The sequence below is a fragment of the Mauremys mutica genome, chromosome 1 (assembly GCF_020497125.1).
Source record: "Mauremys mutica isolate MM-2020 ecotype Southern chromosome 1, ASM2049712v1, whole genome shotgun sequence".
NCBI classification, from domain to species: Eukaryota; Metazoa; Chordata; order Testudines; family Geoemydidae; genus Mauremys; species Mauremys mutica.
In genome coordinates, this window is record NC_059072.1 from 6,718,449 (window position 1) to 6,740,655 (window position 22,207).

The 22,207-nt window shown below is 43.7% G+C and overlaps 1 protein-coding gene across 1 annotated transcript in view; it reads left to right on the top strand.

Moving 5' to 3' along the window:
• KLHDC10 (kelch domain containing 10) overlaps positions 1–22,207 on the top strand; it is a 34,502-nt gene that overhangs the window by 924 nt on the left and 11,371 nt on the right. The window contains exons 2-6 of the mRNA XM_045030481.1: positions 12,624–12,713; positions 16,340–16,561; positions 17,150–17,304; positions 20,133–20,281; positions 20,954–21,038. Coding sequence (XP_044886416.1) covers positions 12,624–12,713; positions 16,340–16,561; positions 17,150–17,304; positions 20,133–20,281; positions 20,954–21,038 — 701 coding nt within the window. The remainder of the gene's footprint in view (positions 1–12,623; positions 12,714–16,339; positions 16,562–17,149; positions 17,305–20,132; positions 20,282–20,953; positions 21,039–22,207) is intronic.

The window sequence follows — 22,207 nt, forward strand, 5'->3', positions numbered from 1 at the left end:
GATGAGTAAAGCTGCTGCCAATACCTTCACATGTACTACCATCTAAAAGGCCAGCTCTTATTTTTTCATAAATATTTTATTAAACTTCAAAATCAGCTGTACCAAGTTTGTCTTATAAGACAATCACATAAATTTGGTTCCCTTTAGGAAAAAGGAGAGCTAATATACTTGTTTCTTTCAGTTGAAACCAGTTTTGCTTAATAATATGAAGCCACTAACTTCCATTGACTTCAGTATCAGGGGGTAGCTGTATCCACAAAAACAACCAGGAGTCTGGTGGCACTTTAAAGACTAACAGATTTATTTAGGCATAAGATTTCATGGGTAAAAAGCCCTAAAAGCTTATTCCCAAATAAATCTGTTAGTCTTTAAAGTGCCACTGGACTCCTGGTTGTTTTTATTGATTTCAGTAGATGTTAGGAGCCTAAATACCTTTGTGGATCTGGGCATAGGTCACTTCAAAAGACTTTCTCTGTTTTTAAAGGCGTTCCTTGTCTTTTAAAAACAAGACTTCTTATTTTCTACAGTGCTATCTCTTCTTTCCAAATGTCAGAGATCAGGTTGAGCTGACTTGGCAATGCACTCTTCTTACACTCTTCTGATGGTCCCATTGATTTCTGCTGAATTTAAGCTTTTACAGTTTTGAAAAAAAACCTGAATGTGAACTGTTGGAGTACTGTCTTCCTGAATGTGTAGACAGACAAGCAATCACTATGGAGAAGTGTAAACTATCCTTATTCATCTCAATGCAGTATTTACGCTGAAAGTGATTGGTAACAACTGTCAAACTCTCTTCTTGGCTGGTCACTCGTGCAGAAACATCCAGTGATTGTGGATATGGTTTGGGGGACAGTTGTGATAACCTACTCAGTGTGATACCTATCAAATGTTTCCATTCACAGATCTCAAATGTTGGCTGATATGTAACTATTTGCTTTGAGGTATTTGTCCATCCACCCAATTTGCATCTTCTCTCTCTACCATCAGAGTGGCAAAGAGTCCTGTGGCACCTTATAGACTAACAAACGTATTGGCGCATGAGCTTTCGTGGGTGAATACCCACTTCGTGTCTCTGCCATGACATCATCTGCCCTGCTTTAACTGCCCTGGATTTCCATTAAGTATGGGGTGATCCTTTTTTGTGCAGAGACCATTGACATGAATTTATGCCAAAGAGCTCTTAGCACACTGTGGAAGGTGGCACATTTGCTAAGGCTTTGCAAGCCTTTCTTCACCTTCGGTAAGCCCTGTGTTCTGTATTATTTCAAACAGTGTGTGGTTTTTATTTTTTTTGCTGGGGGAGCGAACTAAATTGCAGAAGGTCAAACTAACATAACAAAAGTGAAAGTCCTCTAGGCTGTTTTCTATTCCTGGCTCTGCTGCTGACTCACTGTGACCTATGGAAAGTCCTAACCTTTATGCCAGTGTCTGCACCTATAAAATGGGGATGCTTTTCTCTTTTGAGATCCTTTCAGGAAAAGACGGGGGGGAGTGTTGCATCGCAGAGGAGCATGGACAGAGTTTGACAACCCATGTGATCATAAGCAGAGAGTTCTTTATTCATTTCCAGCATGCTCTTATATCCCATTATGGCAAGCAATCAGACAGTTGCTAATTGGTTAACAAAATTAACACAGCCACAGCTGTAACCCCATAGGGTAATTATTATCCTAACACCTGTTTGACTTATTATCCTATTTACAATTAGCTGGCCGCTTAAGGCCAGCCCTTTACACACAATTCCCAGCGTAATCGGCTCGTCCCAGAAGCCTAAACAATCTCAGCATTTCACACTCCATTGCCAACAGGGGAGGAAGATTAAAATTGTACTTATAAAAGTAACTTGTTCAACAAGGGAAAAACTCTTTGAAGTAATAAAGTAAAAACTCTTTAAAACATATTGTAAAAGGATTATAAAAAGAGTTATACTGTCTGCAGAATCTGATGCCAGAGTCATGCTCATAGACCCGTGTTAGGAGAGCAGATATTTCAGTCCATACAGCAACTGCAAAAAGCTGTACTCGTACCTTAACAGTTAAAGCTGACTTGAAAAATTAATCTTTTTTGCTTCTCTGACATATAAAGAAGGCCTGAGGTCTTAAAAGGTGGGGGTGAGGGTTTGTATGTATGAGGGTTTTGTTTGTTTTTCCTGGAGGATTTCTTGGCTGCGGGTGGGGAGTTTGAGTTCTTGCATCTTAATTGAATGTTTGGCACGTGGAGAAAAATTGTCTGTATTAAAGATTCAGGTTTTCGCTGGGCATGGGAGATTGAGATATTAACAAAGGAGAGTTTTAAATGGCCTGATGAAAATGTCTTCCCTTCCTCTGACTTACTCGGCTTTCACTTTCTTGTGATGACACTTCACTAATTCAGTAGTCAACATAGTCTTCTGTGGCAGACACTATCTGAATCTCTAATGTATCTTAAAAAAATAAATGTCAAGCCTTTCAGACTCGCTGTATATGGCATAAGGAAGGAGGAAAATACTTTTTTGCAGGTCAGGTTTAACATTCGCGATACAAATTCTTCCCTTTCCCTCTTTTTAGACTCTAACTTTAGTCCTGCTTATTACTGTATTTACTTGGTCATTCTTTTTGTAACTAAGCATTACATATACTGCCTGACATGCTTTATGACAGGATGCAAGCAGTAACCTGTATGATCTGAAGTTTCTTTTTTCTTTTTTGTGTCCCATGTTTGGGCGTTTGCAGGTGGAATGGGATTATATAAAATTTGTGGAAAGCAACTTAAAATATTCTATGCAATGTTGCATTTTTTTAAGCAACACAAACACAAGCTTTGGGTGAAAAGTTTTCCTCTTTCATGCACTGGTATTCTGAAAAAACACAATTCATACATAATGAGAATTCTGATCTAAATATCCTATTAGAAAGATTCTTGTGTGTGAGGCTTATGGCCAAGCTGATCAGTCAGTCAACATTGTTTTCAGAGGGTTCCTTTACTCTTAATGCTGGGACATTGTGTCCCCTATAGACATGTAACTGTCTCACTAATCATAGAAGGTACTCAGTGATCAACTGCCAAACTTAAAAATTGCCAAGGTGTCCAGCTGTCATGGAAAGTTTGGAAGATGAGAAGTTTGAGGAACAGCATATTCACGAAATCTTGAAGTGCTGCTTCTGTAGCCTGATCGGATTCAGTGGGGATAGACATCTTAGAAATACCATAAACAGAAGAGACAGTTACAATTTTTTAAAGGGATGAAGTACTGAAGCAGGAAGGAGAGGAAGTTGAGTCTTAGGCCTTGTCTGCATGGGACTTTTGAACATGTTTGAATTTTCTTGAATGGGTTTTAACTAAAATAGCTTCAAACTCGGTTTGTCTGGCCACTGTTGAAAAGCTGAAACTGCCTTAAAAGGTGAAGGTGGGACCTAAAAGTCAGTATCAATTTGCCCTTTAATTGGTGGTTGGGAGGGCTAAAACTTTGGTTTGGTCCTCTGTGGGAGTCCTACTCCAAAGATCTTGCTGATGTCCTCCAGCAACAAAGGAGGAAGTTGGAAATTCCACATTTTGAAAATGTGAGTGGGGAAAAGAGTATTGAGGGCATGTTTATGCAATGTAAAGAAGCAGTAAAGAGCACAAACAATTTTTACTTTACGATTCATTTTCGAGAGGATACTACAGCTGGAAGACTAGGTTGAGTAGTGATGCAAGTTGTGAAGGGAGATGGTGGAATTGCCAGCCTTGGAGCTATTTGAGGCAAGTCCCAGAAAACGGTCTGTCATGCTCTAGGAATAATTAAATCCTGCTATGCTGGAGGCGGATTGAGCTAAATGATCTCCTAGAGGCTCATTCCAACCCAGATGACTCTGAGACTTGGTTGTAAAGTATAAAGGATTCATGGTTGTCCTTGGAAACAGTTTATCCATAGGAAACCGTAGACTGACATAACAGCTAGCGATCCATATTCGAATTATCTTAAAATATATTTGGTCCCTCACAAGAAAGCCTTCAGATGTTTCAAGTATAGCTTAACTCTCCAGTTAAATGTCCATATTCCTCATCAGTATCTAGTTGTTTGTTGGATACAACTTTAGGCAAATGGGAATGAAGTGGAATGTGAATACTGAAAACATTTGCATCATGTGACACTTCACTAGCCTGAAAGTGAGGGTTTAATGCTCTTTATCAGTGTGTGCTGTCTTTAGTTGGGAGTCCAGCAGTCTTTTTGAATTCTTGTGATCTCAGTTTTGGCAGTCTTCCCATTCCAGGCTGGCAAAGTGTGAAACTTACTTTTTATTTCACTGACAGCTCTAAATGCTTCGACTGGAATAAATCCTGGATGTTGATCCATTTCAGCTCAAATGCATGAGACTCTTGTATTCCATCAAAGTGAGGAAACATTTGTAGCTTTGTTTAAAGCAACTAAAACGGATTACAATTTCCCTAGCTTATACAATACTGCAGGGGTAGGCAACCTATGGCATGTGTGCCATAGGCAGCACACAAGCTGATTTTCAGTGGCACTCACACTCCCTGGGTCCTGTCCACCGGTCCAGGGGGCTCTGCATTTTAATTTAATTTTAAATGAAGGTTCTTAAACATTTTATAAACCTTATTTACTTTACATACAACAATAGTTCAGTTATATGTTATAGACTTATAGAAAGAAACTGTCTAAAAACGTTAATGTATTACTGGCACGTGAAACCTTAAATTAGAGTGAATAAATGAAGACTCGGCACAGCACTTCTGAAAGGTTGCCGACCCTTGCAATACTGTGAGCCTGAATCTGGGTTGCTTCTCTTATAGCTTTTGGGTGGCTGCCCTCCCATGCTTCTATTTCATCATGGAGTTGCTCTAAGAAACTCTCTATTTCCTGATAGTTCAGTCTCTGGATATACCAATCTTTTACTTTTGGGGCAAGTTATCAAACAGTCCATCATCTCCTAATAGTGGAGGAGTCAGCTAGGCCTGGTCTAACTGAATATCATAGTGCAGCACTTTAATCTGATGTTAGTTGGAACAAGTATGATGGCACCTTGGGTCCATTTATGCTAGTGTCATTGTCACAAGCAGGCAACACATGTGGTAGAAATCAGCCTAGAGCTGTCTGTGTGTTGTCACTGCAGATAGCAATCACTGGGATCCGATTGCATAAAGAGGTGCAGTGCTGTTTTTCTGGCCTATGTATTGCTCAGTTTCAACAAGCCATTTACAATGCTTGGTGGGACAGATTACAGTGTTTTGAACAGCTCGTCTGGAAAATAGTGTATTTCACCAGTAATAAATGGTTCGGATGCCTTTTGTGAACTTAAGCTGCCGTGGTCATAATCCTCGATTGCCTTTTTACGTGTCTGAAGAGCAGGGCCGGCTCTAGCGTTTTTGCCGCCCCAAGTGGCAAAAAAAAAAAAAAAAAAAAAAAAAGAGCTGAGTTTGTGATTGGCGGCAGCTCTACCGCCGCTTCTTCTACAGCGGCAATTCGGCGGCAGGCCCTTTGTTCCGAGAGGGAGTGACGGCCCCGCCACCGAATTGCCGCTGAATGGCCGCACGTGCTGCCCCTCTCTTCATTGGCCGCCCCAGGCACCTGCTTGCTATGCTGGTGCCTGGAGCCGGCCCTGCTGAAAAGGTTCTGTTATCTACCTATAATGAATCCATAAGCATTTGCAAGTCCATACTGCACCCTGGCACTGTTTTGTGCTAACTTTCTAAGAGTCGTGATATTTAGAGCACCCACTTCTGCCTGCTCAAGCCTTTCAGCCTTGAAAAGTTAATTGAAAATAAGCGTGTTGCACGTGTACAACATGCCTTTCAAATGCTTACCTTGTTCAGATATAATGAGGCCATAGCTTGTCCTTGAGAGTTTCACAATGACAGCTTGCGTTTAAACGCACTCTTAGGGCTTGTCTTCACTGCAAGGTTAACTTTAGTGTTGCCTCAAACTACAGTCCTGTCAACACACACACAAGCCCTTAACTCAAGCCTGGTGGTGCTTTTAACTTGATTTGGCTGGCCCGAGAGGGAGGATAGGCTAAAACATTAGTGAGCACAACTTGTCGGCTGATAACATGACCACTCTGTAGTGTAGATGCAGGCTAGTGCTGCTCATCCTCCAGTGCCTTCCCACGCTTCCCCCGTGTGCTCATAAAAGACAGAGCCGTTCTCTCATGACTTGCCGAGAGAGAATTCATTGAGCAGTTCTGTTTGTTGCAACACACACAGCCTCGGGATGTGCCCCCAGAAGTCTTAGTGTCACACACGAAGGAGTGCAGCGCTGGTGGAGATGCAGCAACTTGAGTGCTATAGCAACCAGTGGGGTTGATCTGACTCAAGTTAGATAAGATCAAGAGGAGTAACTGGAGCAGGGGTCGGCAACCTTTCAGAAGTGCTGTGCCGAGTCTTCGTTTAGTCACTCTAATTTAAGGTTTTGCGTGCCAGTCATACATTTGAACATTTTTAGAAGTCTATAATATGTCTTTCTATAAGTCTATAATATATAACTAAACTATTGTTGTATGTAAAGTAAATAAGATTTTTTAAATGTTTAAGAAGCTTCATTTAACATTAAATTAAAATGCAGAGCCCCCCGGACCAGTGGCCAGGACCCGGGCAGTGTGAGTGCCACTGAAAATTATCTCACGTGCTGCCTTCGGCACACGTGCCATAGGTTGCCTACCCCTGAACTGGAGTGTAGATAACTTGAGTTAACTGCAGTGAGTGAAGACATGCCCTAAGAGGGAGTCTGTCGCATGTGTAGAGAGAGAGAGAATTCTTGTGGCCAAACTTGACGCAACTTAACGGGAAAGATGGTTTTCAAATGCGCAAATGGCAGCTGGAAGCCGAAGTGCTATTGACTTTGAAAATCTCCCTCTGTCTTTCTGGGACTGTAACTAAGGTGACCAGATAGCAAATATGAAAAATGGGGACACTTGTTTTTGGGTGGGGGCAGTATAGAGACCTATATAAGACAAAGCCCCTAATATTGGGATGTCTGCTCAGCCTAACCATAACAGGTAGACCTTACTGTCTGCTACTGACTCTTCTCTCACCCCTGTTCTTTTCTTTTTACATACTGTAGCTTCTTTCAAAGGTGTAATGAACAAACTGTCAAGTGAATTGTCTGAAACCTACTGTCTATGCAATAGATCAAAGCAAACCACAAGCATTTTGTGTCAAGTACACACAGATCTGGAGAAACTCAGTGGATTGTGGGGAGAGGATGTCGAAAGTTGAGAACTAGAATTCCAGTTTCGGGCACTGCTTCTGTTCCACAGCCCTTTCTAGGCCAGTAACTGAGTATCAAACTAGAGATGGCGAGTGAGGTAAAAGTCTAAAATGCACACGGGAGGGGTTGGAAACGAAACTGATGTGATTTGTTTGCAGGGGAAACGTCTTTGTTTAAGCCTGTGAAAATAAAACAGAACAAAAATCATCTAAACTCTCTCCATTTTTGCTTCCACGTTCAGAGGAAAACTGCCCCTACTTTGATCACCTCTCTGGTAAGAGTGCTCACGCAACAAGCCCTTTCTACTATGGCGTGTCTTTTTTTTTTTTTTTTTTTTTTTTTAAAAGCAGGTGTGCTTAAAATGCATTTAGCATTTCTGAGCCTAGAGCTGCAGGCAGCCATCTTGCTGAAAAGAGTGTCACCTGTGACTGGCATTCTGCGGGCCCTATGAAAGAGACATTAAACCAGTCTCCATCCTGCTTCAGCAGTCAGTTCTGACTGCTTAAATCATTGTTACTAGTTGTTAAAGTGAGTTTAAAAACTGATTTAGCCCCACCTGCTTGCCTGCAGCTCTAGGCTCAGAAATAACTGTATTGAAAAGCCTTGAAATGTGTTTTACTTGCTGTGACAAGGAGTTCTTACCATGTGAACACTGATCCTGCTTGGCTGAGCAGAATGAGTGCAGCTTTCCTTTAAAATTGGACACCTGTGGAAGTTCCATTTGTGTGTCTGTTCTACTTCACGTTCCAATAAAACCTGATAATTTAGAGCAATAATATGGCTGCCTTTTGTATCGCTCTTAGGCCAATTTTTTTATTCCTATTCTGGGATTAAACTCCACCACACTGCATTAGAGTTTGCTTGTTGACTAATTTCTAATCCACAGGACTCCTGATAGGGAGTATTTTTCATTCTCTGTTTACAGGGCTGGTAAATTGCCCAGACACCTGATAGCTACAGGGCAGTAAAATGCAAGTAGAGTGTCCATCTGTGAAGTTTGGGTAATAACCTGCTGAGAAGCTCATCCCTCTGGCTGCTGGGAAGACAGTGTGTGTTGAGACTCCTATCAAGGTGCTGTCCCCTGGACCCTGCGCAGGGTCTCCATCTTCTGTATCTGGCTGCAGCTAGTTTCTGGCTAGGGATGCAGAAGTCACATTTCTGGATTGGACAGAGTTTGCCAGAAAGAGCTTTATTCTTTTCCCACATCACAAGCCTCACATCCTAGGTGTGGGGTTGGCAACATCATGCCTCTTTGGGGAGAAGGGGGTGTATCTTCTTCCCCTGCAAATAGCTCCAGCCACTTGCACCTCAGCTCTTCCCAACAAGGGGATGAAACTGATGTGATTCTTATCAGTTTCATTTCTGTCCACAGAGTTCTGAATAGCAGCTGTGAAACTGACCAGGTTCTTGTCTGCTTCCTGCTGCTTCTTGGGACAGCTAAAGCCCAGTAGCAATCGAGAGTTGTCTCTCCACAGATTTAGGAAGAAAGCACTGCATCAGTTCCCTCTGTGACAATAACTACCCAGGCACTAGGCTTAGTAATTCAGTTTAAGAACAACAAAACTTAAATTCTGCAGAAATTGATGGTTTAGGCCCCTTTCACTCACTAGGCAAAGTTTAATTTGATGAGTTGATTAATTATTGTTGTTAAAGCAGAGCTTAACTGAAACACAACTCAGCCCTGATAAAGGGACCCTGAGGCATGTGGTCTCAAAAACTAGATTAAAGTGGCCTCTCTCTTTTGAAAATAAAAATCCTAATGGAAGAGTTAAGGGATACTAGGCAAACACCATATCATACCTCTTCCTAAATCCTAAATTGGGGTGAGATTATTAGCTTATGTGGCAGTTACTACTTTATTGTATAAGTCTGGCCCATGGCAGGATGCCAATGTTTCTTTTCCTTCGATAAAAAAGATAATAAAATGGAAGGCAAATTCCTGTGTCCACTAAACTTGTCTTGCTGCTCTGCCTGAAGTCCCTCTTACCATACATTTTTGCTGCCTGTATTCAGTGGCTGAGTTGCTTTCTTTGTGCCTTGCAGTTCAATTATATATGAGAGAAATTATACCGAGCGGTTGAAATATGGGTGGGAAAAAATCCAGCTGACTTTAGATTGCAGTCACGTCATGGAAAAGTGACTGAATTAGTCCTATCTTAGAACCCTTTTGAGGTATCGCCATGTGGCAGTGTTTCAATGTCACGCTGTTTGCCTGGAATCTTCTCCCCTGAAAGTTCCTGCTGCCATGCTTGGTTTTATGTCAACCAAATTAGCTTTGGAGCCTTAAACTGGGAAAGCAGAACTGACAATGTGCTCTGCTGTGCAGAACTTTGTACTTTGAAGCCATTTTGTGTAAATGACTCTCCCCCCACCCCCAATGCACAACATTTCAATCACTTCCTATTCTGATATTCATTGCATTGAAACTAGCAATATGCTTCATATACTCCTTGCATAATGCAGGTGACGGGGTAAAAATCGGAAACTTTATATCCGATGTCTCGTACGGGAGTTTTCCTCTCTCTCATTCTCAGATGTGAATTGATCTAAGGCTTAGCAGAAATGGCGTTTTATCAGAAGGGTATGAGTCAGGTTATAAGCCATTGTATTGTAATATCATACCATCTTTTCCCAGACTTCTGAGAGTAGAAAAGGCTAGTACAGTATGAAGAATTGGTTGCCTAAGGAGCCCAGGCGGGGAACATTCTTCTCTCCGAAGCCTTTGACTTCTCATATACTTGAAGCATACCTCTAAGCAAAGTCAGACGAGCTCTGGGTTCCGCAAGCATTACCTGTTTGCATAGAGTGGAAATCCTGTACTTTAGCTTCCAGACTACTGCTCTAAGAGGATTTGCTAAAAGGAGCAAAGGAAATAGTGGTGAAGTGGCTCTAGTCTAAGATTCAATTATTGTCAGCTGGTGGGGTGGTAGTTGTATTACTAGAGTACCCGGAAGAACCAGTCTGAATTGAGATCCCCATTGTGGTGGACTCCATCAGTGTAGTAAAAGGCAGTGCTCTGCCCTAAAGAGCTTTCTAACTCCTTCAAAAGACAAAGCAAACAGGTAGATACTGCCCACAATGGTGAGGGATAATAGGAACGGGAACGCATTGGTACCCAGATTAGCAATGCGTACCGCGGATAGGTGTCAGGGTGTTTTAAAGATGCCCATGAAAAGTTTAATGAGTAGCTGTATAGTCTGACATTGAACTGTCGGTTCTGAACTGGCAAGAACCTATTTGGATGGTAATATTGGCTTCTGATGTCGTTTTTTTTTTCTGTTTATCTTGGCAAATAAATCACTCTCAGTTTTTAATCTCTTTATGAGAGTGAGATCTTGGAATGACTCATACAGATACGTAGATCCAATCCTGCTGTTGCTTATTTATGCAAAATTCCCATTAACTCCATTGGGTTCTGCGTATGCCTAACCAAGGATGGAATTTGGACTCCAATCTATTTGTATCTAAGCGCTCCCTTGACTTCCTGGTTGATCTGTAGTTAATCTGGAGCTTTATTATGGGTTTTATCTTACTAACTTTAAAGGTGACCTGCAAAGAATGTTTGCTTTTTTTCGTGATTGTTTTATGATATTCAAAAGTTTGAGATTTTTAAAAATTTTCTTTTCTGCTTGTCTTTTACATACAAATGCAGGTGGTTTATCTTCTTTTCCCTGGAAGACTCTATGAACAAATGGAGAGATGGTAGGATTATGATATCAAAAATACAAAAGAAGTAAAGGGGAAGTGATATTTATTCAAGTTCTAAAATCAATTTAATTCAATGCCTGACAATCAGTTGAAAGACAGTTTTTTTTGTTGAAAAGATTCCATGCCCTGGACCTTCCAGTTGGGGGCTGAGAAACTCCCCTTCCAGTTCTTTGTCCTCTAAAGAAACCTCCAGCAAAAAAGTGAACAAGGAAGAGAAGATGCTTCTGACATTAAACAAATGAATCAAAAAACTCTTGTTAGACTGTATTCATTATAAGCAAACCAAAAAGGATCCATGTTTCAGTTTGTCCCTTTGCAGATCATCTTTAAAGCATCAGATAATCTTAATTAAATAAATTAATGTAGATTTGAGGCCAATAGTCTTTTGGTTACTGACTTCACACATGTATTATCGGGTGACTCTTGTTTGTGCACTAACATTTGGTATAGTTTCTTCATTGGCTAATAACCTTATATTGAACAAGGACAGCAGTATTGTAGAGGCGGCCAGTCCTGGTAGGGAATTGTTTTTCATGGTAATGAAGGCCAAAATGCATCCTGTATGCAATTTTTAACTTACCACTGTCTCATGCAAACCTCTTACTTTGTTCAACGCATGTTGGTGTGTGTTACTCAGCTCTGCAAAGCATTTCAGTTACTTTAAATGCTTTCTTTGCAGTTCCAGAAGCATGGAACCGTGTCAGCAATACAGAGTAAAATGTTAATAGGGGGAATTGAAAAGGGAAGTTGGTCGCATTTGTTCTGTTTTATTCAAGCTTGGGTCTCAATACCTGGGGAGATCTGAGAGAGAGTTAAAATGGGAGCCATGTCCGTATCAATAGAATTTGAATGAATTTGGCTTGATGTTTATTTGACTTGACTGGTATCTTTTGATAATAAGCGTGGATCAAACCCACTTTTTCTTTGAGCCATTCTGACCCCAGCACTGAGATCACGTTGCTAAACCTATGTTGACTAAACCAAACTTAACCAGTTGGCCTGGATGAGCGTCACACGTTAATCCTGTTGGCACTGTAACATAGGGTGTGTTAAAAATACATACCTGCGTCAAACCATTCCAATGGCTTGCTGCAGGGATGCAAATGGGTCTTTTAACAAACTGTCACATCTTGTGTTAATTTCCATGTTGCTGCCAAATTCATGAACAAATTGGAAAGACAATTGGGGCTGGTGAACTTGTGTGTCCCAATAACTGTCGTCCATTTCTGGTGATTGATTAATGCAGATAACTGAAAAACACGATTCAGAATAGTATCATAGGGACCTCTCTCGTCCGTGTAAAGCACACTTTAAAATACACGTGCCACAGATGAGCTAGTGACAAGATTTTTCACCAATTCATTGGGTTTTATCCCCCACTTGGTGCTCATTGGCTGTGTGATGACTGCTATGAAAAGCAGTTTGAGTCCTAGAAACCGCATAAAACAGCTGATGAGTTTTAGCCACAAGGTGGCAGCACTCCACTACTGATTACTGAATTTGATCAGAACAGGTGTACACAATAGTTGTATCTTAATCTGGCAGACCGGGAACCGGTTTAAGCACATCTGCTTCTTTTGGGTGATAAAACCTGTTAACCTTTCAGGACTGATCGTTTGCACCATCTTTAGTGCTAATGCTTTATATTTTTCTTGATGCTTAACTTGCTGCTGCTACTGTTGTTGCTGTGTGTATGTATCTGACTCATTGCTGGTAATTGTGGTAACAGGCTCTAAGAAGAAAATACGATTGGTCCTAATTAGACGCTTCCCTCGGTCTCGTCCCATCCTAAAGGTCCGTAAGAGGTCTTTCAGAGCAGGTGGGTGGCGCTGATCACAGATCACTGTGTGGGTGATGGGAACCTCTTCTAAATTCCGCACTTTCCAAATGCTGCTTAAGGAGTGCTTGTGGTTTGGGTGTGTGTAAGCACAGGTGTTTAAAGGTGTGCTTGGTCCATAGCCGTATGTTGCTTGCTGATCTGACTTTCTAAAATGGGGAATTTTGTGAATTGCAGCTTCAAAACAAGAGCACTTTTGTACTCTTGCTAAATCACCTTGTGTGGGACCACGTATCCTGTGTCGAAAACTGAGACTTGAAACACGCTAGGTGCAGGTCTCATGAGGACTGGTCCATGTGCCTTCAGACACCTGCTTCATTCAGCAAATGGGCAGGTATTCAGTGTGTTCTCTTTACTCTCCATATTCAGGATCAGGCCTCTGGTCTCAGTTACTGCACACCATCCAAAACCTGCACTGAATACAAAATTAGTCAGTTCCTCTTGGGCATTTCTGTGGTATTTGTCTTTCATAAGCATGAATGAAGTTATCTTCATGACGCTCCTGAGAGATTCCATGGTGGCGTCCCCATTCTGCATGTGGGAAACGGAGAGATCAAGGCCCAAATTGTAAAATTTCCTAGAAGCTGCTAGGAAAGTTCAGCCTATAGATGGAGTAAAGAATTTAGCTGCTAAACGCTTGACTCTCCGCATGTGTGAACTGATGTTTTTTCGGTTTAACTTGGTCAGATTTGGGCAAATTCTCACAGGCACGGAAAAAGGCACATGCTTGACCCCAGGGTGACCCTCCTGCCAAACGTCATCTCCCTGTGCCAAAAGCATGGAGGTGCTACAGCTTCTCAGCGATGGCTGGAAGAATTTTTTTTTTTTTAAAGGACCGAACACTTCCCCTACTCTCTTTTTTGGAAAGAGCTGAACTGTTCTAGCTGAAACTTACATATAGAAAAGCCAGAGGCAAACACCTGGCATGGGAAATTTCAACTCGAATGGCTAAAATTAAGTAAAGTTATCAGACCCTGGCTTTCCTTATTTATAAAGGAAAGTGTCAGGCAATCTGAGCTATAGGTGATGCTATCTTCACTGCCTATACTAGTGTCAGCAAGCTGGGGCTTCGCTCTTATATGGGTGTGGGTCTTGTATGTTCAGCTCCAGAACATCTGACTGCTGGAATAAACTGGTCCACTGAGTTAGAAATGCAATTAAAAGTCCTTTCCCCGGGTAACAGCCCTTTGCTTATCCAGAATGATGTTGGAAGAGGGGCTCCTGGGTGGGGAGACTTTCGGCTGTTAGCTTTCCTAGAGAGGGGTGGCTCTGGGGGTGTTTTAAAAGCAGCAGACGGTGATGCTTACCAATGGGCGTGTCAGGAAAACGGTGGAGTTAGAGAAGCACAACTGGCTATTTTAGCCACATTGTCTGTGGCTTCAGGTCTCGAAGAGGAAGCATCCTGTCTGGTCATAGCTGCAAGACTGGACCTGATTCTCCGTGTGTATTGAACTAAAACAAGCTGAGCATTATTTTCTGATCGCTTGTCCATGGGCAGTGACGATTTCAAGTGTCACTCTCCAGTAAGAATGTGGCTGTCCCAGGTCTTAACCTGTGATCTTTATCAGGAAGATGTAAAATTGCTGCTGCTGTTTCTGCCACCGAGCTTATTCCGTTTGGCGTTACCCCCCCTCACCCCCACATTTTAGCCCCTAATCTGAGAGGGATTCCTGTGTTGTCCTGTGCTGGGGTTCCCTTCTGTGTAAGTGTGGAGTGGTGCACAAGGGCAAAGGAGGAAGCACAGGAGAGTGTATCTGAACCCGCGTTAATGACAGCTCTGCTCCATGGTGGCAAAGTTGTTACTGCCTAGTAGTAGGAATGAGGCCTACGCAGAGCATGCGGATCCAAATTTTATTTGGCACCAGCATGATCCTCAGTATGTGGGGTCGTCCTGGATTCGACCCGCAGCCTGCCCTTTTTACCTTACGCTCTAGGGAAGCAGCAGGCATGCAAAGGTCTTCCATTCATGGAGCTACTGTCAATTGCCTCCCCTCATGTAGCCTGTGTTCTCTCTTGGGTTCCCTGCTGTGCTCCAGGCAGTATCATTGAGGCCTTTGTGTTGGTCTATCAGGAGATTGGTTTCAGAGTAGCAGCCGTGTTAGTCTGTATCCGCAAAAAGACCAGGAGTCCTTGTGGCACCTTAAAGACTAACAAATTTATTTTAGCATGAGCTTTCGTGAGCTACAGCTCACTTCTTCGGATGCATAGAATGGAACACACAGACAGGAGATATTTATACATACAGAGAACATGAAAAGGTGGAAGTATGCATAACAGGAAAAGTCTAATCAATTGAGATCATAGAATCATAGAATTCAAGATCAGAAGGGACCATTATGATCATCTAGTCTGACCTCCTGCAAGATGCAGGCCACATAAGCCGATCTACCCACTCCCTTAGCAAGCGACCCCTGCCCCATGCTTCGGAGGAAGGCGAAAAACCTCCAGGGCCACTGCCAATCTGCCCTGGAGGAAAATTCCTTCCCGACCCCAAATATGGCGGTCAGCTGAACCCCGAGCATGCGGGCAAGACTCTCCAGCCATACCCTCTGGAAAAAGGTTAAGAATATCATATCATTGACCCATTGTACTATTTACCAGTGTGGCACTTAATTGACCTATTGACTAAGCCCGTTATCCTATTATACCATCTCCTCCATAAACTTATCTAGCTTAATCTTAAAGTCATGGAGGTCCTTCGCCCCTACTGTTTCCCTCGGTAGAGCTATCATCAAAGTTTTTTTTTCCTCCTGCTGATGATAGCTCATCTCAATTGATTAGACTTTTCCTGTTGGTATGCATACTTCCACCTTTTCATGTTCTCTGTATGTATAAATATCTCCTGTCTGTGTGTTCCATTCTGTGCATCCGAAGAAGTGAGCTGTAGCTCACGAAAGCTCATGCTAAAATAAATTTGTTAGTCTTTAAGGTGCCACAAGGACTCCTGTTTTTATCAGGAGATTGTTACTATGCTGAAGTTTAATTAGCTACTGTTTAACTCAGTCCCCATGTCACACACAAGTGACAAGTGCCTGCCTGAAAGCTTGCAATCTGGACACCGCCCCGCAGGAGCTAACGATAAAGGGTAGTGTAGGAATTAAGGAAGAACTGAGGCTAAATCATGGCGTGTTCACTGTTCCCTCTCAGCATTTTTAATATAAACCTTTGGGACAGTGTCCGGAATGAAACCTGAAAAAGAGAGAGCTCCGGGGAAGGATTTGAAAGATCATGGAGGATGTCCAATGTATAACAGAGCATCTGAATAGGCAAGATCTGGTTGGACGAATAGGGTAGTCTAGGATGAGGTGTAACATTCAGGCCCTTGGAGACAAGGTGTTGAGAGAAGACCTTTGCAGAGGGATGGATCTTCTCATAATGGAAATATCAACTCCTTAGCACGTGCACGCGAACAAAAAAATAATAAAAATTGCCATTTAACTCTAGCTGTTCCAGTTGGAAGCTGAAATTTCATCCACTGCAGCGTCCACCTTTGATTTCCCCCAAAACGTGCAAACCTAGCTCCTTCCTTCCTTGGCTCCCCAAACCTTGCTGACCCTGCTTTCTCCACTCTGTCTATGCTTAGTAAAAATAACTTCCTCCTGCTCCAGGTCACCGAGCCCCACCAGCAAGGAGCGGCCATCGTTGTGTAGCAGATAACGCTAACCTGTACGTGTTTGGAGGGTATAACCCGGACTACGATGAGTCTGGCGGGCCAGAGAATGAAGACTACCCTCTCTTCAGGGAACTTTGGCGATATAACTTTGCGACAGGTGCATGGCATCAAATGAGCACCGAGGGCTACATGCCTAGAGAACTAGCATCCATGTCACGTGAGTACGGGAATTCAGTTACCGGCTGTGACATCTGTTCTAGCGGAATGCCCTAGTGCTGTGCAGATCCAGCTGTGTAAAAACAACGTGGTGTAACTAGAGCACGAGAGAGCTGTGCTCTGTTTTGACTCTCCCATGGACTTACTGTGTGTCTGTGGGCAGGTCACTATTACTGTCGCTCTCTTTCATCTCACCCACCTGCTTCCCAAAGGGCCTGCCATAAATCTAAAATGAGGAGCGATTCTGGGTGCCCAACTTGAGACAACTTGACGGGGCCTGACTTCCAGAGGACTGGTGCCCAGCGCTTGCTGAAAATCAGCCCTCTCTTAAGGCATCCAAAAATTGACCTCCCAAATCACTAGCTTACCTTGAAATTGTAGGCCCCTGTCACCAAGCCTCCTTACCTGTCTCCTGTGCCGCACTTCAAGATCTGCAGGTGACGAGCACTGAATGCAGAGCATTCTGCCTTCCCTAAACACATGCCTGAAATGTTTGCTCTTCGTCCTCTCAACAGAGACAATAATAGCGCAGTCCCTTTCCGTTCTCCCAGCACGGCGTGTGACCCAAACCTGTGCTCCTCTTTCCTAGTTGTGCTGCACGGGAACAATCTGTTGGTATTTGGCGGCACTGGGATCCCATTTGGGGAGAGCAACGGCAACGACGTCCACGTCTGCAATGTGAAGTACAAGCGATGGGCACTGCTCAGCTGCCGAGGGAAGAAACCCAATCGAATATATGGACAGGTACCAAGGGAAACCCAGGGTGCAAAAGGCAGCCCTTATTAAGTAGCCTTCTAGTGCCCCAAATGAATGGGGTGCAACTGTGCCCAATTTTGCTTAGAAGATATGCATGTGCTAAGCTACCTGTTCATTGGACATTCGGTGGTTCTTTGTCTAGTGCCTTCCCCGTCCCCTCTGCTTGTGGCCAGGACTGTTGTCCTTTGAAGGGTGTGTCTACACTTAGAACACTACAGCAGCACAGTTTCAGCACTTCAGGGTAGACGCTCACTATAGCGACAGGAGGGGTTCTCCCGTTGCCATAGGGAATCCACCTCCCCAAGAGGAGATGGTATGAGGTGGACAGAAGAATTCTTTCGTCGACCTCGTTGTCTACACCGGAGGTTAGGTTGGCATGGTTACATCTCTCAGGTGTGAAAAATCCACCCCCTGAACTACAAAGCCATGCCAATGCAAGTTCCCAGTGCTGACCAGCCCTTACACTTTGTCAAAGATCAAAAGTATAACAGAGGTTTGTCGGTGGTAGAACAATAGGAATCGATGCTTGGAAGTTTTAAAAGAAGTTTTTAATGGGAGTGGATTGGCCGATGCAGTGTTAGTGCATCAAAGTCGACCAATGGAAGGGAGCTTCTGTGGCTGGTTTTTGTCAGTTTCTGTGGTGTGGGAACTTCAGAAGATTTAAGGCTCACAAACTGCAATGTCAGATAGTAAAGTCTTTCTAGAACGCATCTAATATTCTTATTTTTAAACCACTCTTGTGCTACCACTCGTGATAAATCTTGGGTTAAATAGCCTGGTATAGATGAGTACAACCTATCCCCATATGCACACACATAGCAGATGTCATCTCTGCTTGCATCTAGGTACTGTCCCCAAGTGAGGGATGTATAAAGTGTATTCACCATCCCCAGCTTTGCCTGTGTGCCAGAGAAGTGTCCAAATCTCTGCTACTGCCTGAGATCATTTGTGCTACCTCCTTCTTGACTGCACCTTTGCCCAACGCTGTAAATGGATGGACATTTAAAACACTCTGGAATTGTAAAGGCTGCCTCGTCTGCCATCTTGCAAGTGTCGTTTGCCATGCAAAGGGTTTTCGTCCTTGTCACTGATATGTGCTAATTGTATGTCTGTGATAAAACGCTCACCATTCTGGTTGCTGGTCAGCCCAGTACAGATTCACAAGGTTAATTGTGGTTGGACTGGAACGTTCAAACAGCCCCTAGTGCACTGATCTGTCTGTTTTTGGTTTTGGTTTTTTTTTTTAGTGCATTCAGAACTCAGCAGCTCTGAGCGCCTTGCTTGCTATTCAGACTGTCGCTTTCCCTCTTTGAATCCTTCCACATACTTCATTTTGCCTCTCATATCAAATTTAAACTTCTCGATGTGACAGTGGGAATGTTCTGTAATATTTTTTTCTGAAGCTGGCGTGTGCTATGTGTTGCAGGGTTACCTGGGGGTAGAAAGGGTGGTTTGCTCCCTGCCGAGGCTCAGAGAGACAGGTTGGAATGGCTTCCAATAGAGTATCTGAGCAGACTGGCAAATCAAGTCATCAGGACATTGATACCTAGCAACCAACGACCTTAGATGGCCCATCTCTCTGCAGGAAACCAAGCAGTGTTTGCCCAGCTCCAGAGCAAGGACTGGGAAGGCACTAGGGGGTGGTGAAGGCTTGGCTGCTGAGGGCTTCTGGGGACACACACCTGAACTGGGACAGAGAGGTCAATTGGACTGTGCTGGAACTTGCTTTTCTCCGTGCTACCCAATGACTTCCCTGTGCCATGTTCTCATTGACTAATAAACTCGTCTGTTACAGTGCCAGGTTAGTGTCACTGCAAATGCTGCTGGAGGAGGTGCTTTGCTCCCTACGATTGTACAAGTCTGCCTCAGTTGGACTCACTAAACGGAGCTCCCGCTGTGCAGCAGGGCTGCTGACGGCCCCGATGTCCAGTCTAAGGAGGCAGGGAAGCTCTGGAGCGAGCGTGAGACCCTGGAGCTCTGGCACACTCAAGGGGTTCTGCCTAGAGACCGTTGGGGCCGGAGCGCCAATCTTGTGGATCTGTGATGCTCTTCTTCCCCTTCATATTCCATCGCTGCTCCCATTTCTTACCACTCTGCCAGGAATCCTGGCTCACGCTCCCCATCGCTCATCTTGGCCTTCTCCCGTGCTGCTCCATAGGCCCAGAACTCCTTTATCGTCCACACGCCCCTCTGCTTCCAGATCCCCTTCAAACTCCCTCCTGCTGTAAAGCCTGCATGTGATAACCTTGCCCTGCAATGCGCTTCGGGGTAGAACCAGTGCAGTAGGGGTTGCCTGTTTAAAACGCAAGCGCCTCCGGGTAGGGCTCACACTGCTGCTGAGGGCCCAGTCTGGAGAGCCTTAGCGCTACTCTGAAATGAAAAGCCTTGTTCTAAACCAGCTTCTCTCCTTCCCTTTGTTGGGACTCTTCATGCAAGCGATGTCATTAGCCCCCGGTCTGCATTGACTGACCAGTACTGAGCAAGTGACCTGCTGGCTTGATGGGCTTTGATGTGGCTCTTTCTCCACAAAGGGGCACTCATTTCCCCACCTGCTTTTTCTCCTAGCCCCATTTTATGGGAAGTAGCTACCTGTCCACAGCTACAATGACTCCATTAAGCCTTGGCGAGCAGCTCCTGGCTGCCTCTTCCCCTCCTCTGCTGCATCCCGTCTGGAAATGTGCTTTTGTAGGTGATAAAGGGCCAGTTTTGTAGCGTATACGTGGGTCATGAAGAACAGGACATCTCACCTTCCTTCACTCACTGAACTAACACTTCACATCTAACAGGCCTGCCTTCTTTCTTTCCTTATCCTCTAGGCTATGGCTATCATTAACGGATCCCTGTATGTTTTTGGAGGAACGACTGGTTACATTTATAGCACAGATCTACATAAATTAGACCTTAACACTAGGGAATGGATACAACTGAAACCAAACAACATGCACTGTGACATGCCAGAGGAGAGGTGAGCCGCTGACGTTTTTACATTCCCTGCGAGCTTTCGTTTGGTCCAAGATGCGTATTTTGAAAAGAAATTTATGATAGACTTGATATGAAAAACGACTCTCTGCTCGAATGGCAAATGCATTATCTCAAGAGGGCTTTGACTAGGGAACACACTGTAACTTGTCTGAAGTGGGAAAAATTGAAAGAGCTAATGGACGTGTTTATTAGCAATAGTTGTGTGTGTCTGAAGACTTGCACTTCTGGTGAATGGACCCAGTGAAGGAAGTGGCAAATGCCTCAATCTTGATACTAAAACTGGACTGCACAACACTAGAACAGTTGCAGGGCTCTGTGCTGGCTGGTTGGTGAATTGTGGGGGAGGGAAGGAGGCTGTATGTGACCCATCTCTCGTCTGATCCTGTAATGTGATGTCAGAGAGCAGAAGATGATCAAGCTAGTTTTATGCAGGACAGTTGCAACAATACCTTACTTCTCTCAGGGTTTGGGTTTGCTGCCTGGGTTGCTCGTGAAAGCACCCAAGTAAAACTCCTGCCACTGGAGACTGCTTTAGGAGAACAGAGCTAGGCTGTATCAGCCTAAGCCACTCAAGCTAGTCATGTTTAGAATAGCTTTCAGTTCTGGACTGCAAGGGAGTTATTAACTTCTTGTGATGCTGGCTTTGCACCCTCAGGTACAGACATGAAATTGCACATGATGGTCAGAGGATTTATATCTTGGGAGGTGGAACTTCCTGGACTGCTTATTCCTTGGATAAGGTAAAGAGATCGAATAAATAAATGAAAAGACCTAGGCATTTGGCAGTGGAGGGGTTGAGACAGAGCAGAGCACAGTCAGCACTTTCTCTTCATCCCCAGTGTGCCATCCTAGTTTGACACTAGGGAAGGTGATAAGAATTGAGATTACCAGAAGAAGGGAGAAGAACCTGTTATAAATGTACTCCTGGGGAAATTCAGAGCAACTATGCACATGCAGAATTTCTGTCCTGCACAGATTTCTTTGTTTCCCTGTGGAAAAATGACTTTCTGATGGGGAAGCCACAGGAGCAATCACACGCCCTTCCCCAGCAGCACAAGCGCATTGTTTCGGGCACCTGGAGCAGCCCACAGAGAGGTAAATCACTGCAGGGGATGCCCTGGTGCTGGACATGGACCTCTGGGACAGACCCAGCACTTGCGCTGTGTCAGGGTCGGGTGCAGCCTCGCTGCTGAGTCCATGGAACTGCAGGGTGATCTCCCACCTCTGTGCAGCCGGTCGCTTGTGCTCCCCACTGCCATGCTGGAGCCTCCACATTTATTTATTGACAGATAAAATTTGCAGAATTTTTCTTTCTCTTTTTTGTGGCAAATTCCCTCAGGAGTATAAATGTTTGCGTAATTAAAATATTGACTTGTGAAGGAATGAGTTTACTACCAATTTGTTGTGGTGAATCCCAAATTAAGAAGTCATTTGGTAGATTCTCAACAACCACAACAGTTTCCCAAAGTAACTTGTAGTTCTGTTGATAAGGATCAATTTCTTGACATGGTTTAAAGGAAAACGATGTTCTGCTAGAGCAACTTTCCAGATGTACCATATGTGCCAAACTAAGGAGGCATTGATGGGAAGCATTAAAAGGAATTGAATGATATTGGGGGTCAGGTGTGTGTCTGACTGACTGTCTCCTATACTCCTCCTCCCCTCCGCCCCCGACTTGTGCTCAATTTCTAATGGCAAATACTTTTTCACGTCTTCTTTTTGTGGAGGAAATAGGTTTTAGATGCCAAGACGCGTAATGGCCAGGGTGAGGACTTTAAATGATGCTACATTTTCAAAAAACTTCATATTTGTCACAGTTCAAATGATTTGTCCTCATCTCCCTGTTCTTTGTGCTTCGTATCTTTCTTCCTAGATAAGTATATCTTGATGCAACTAACTACTGCTGGGA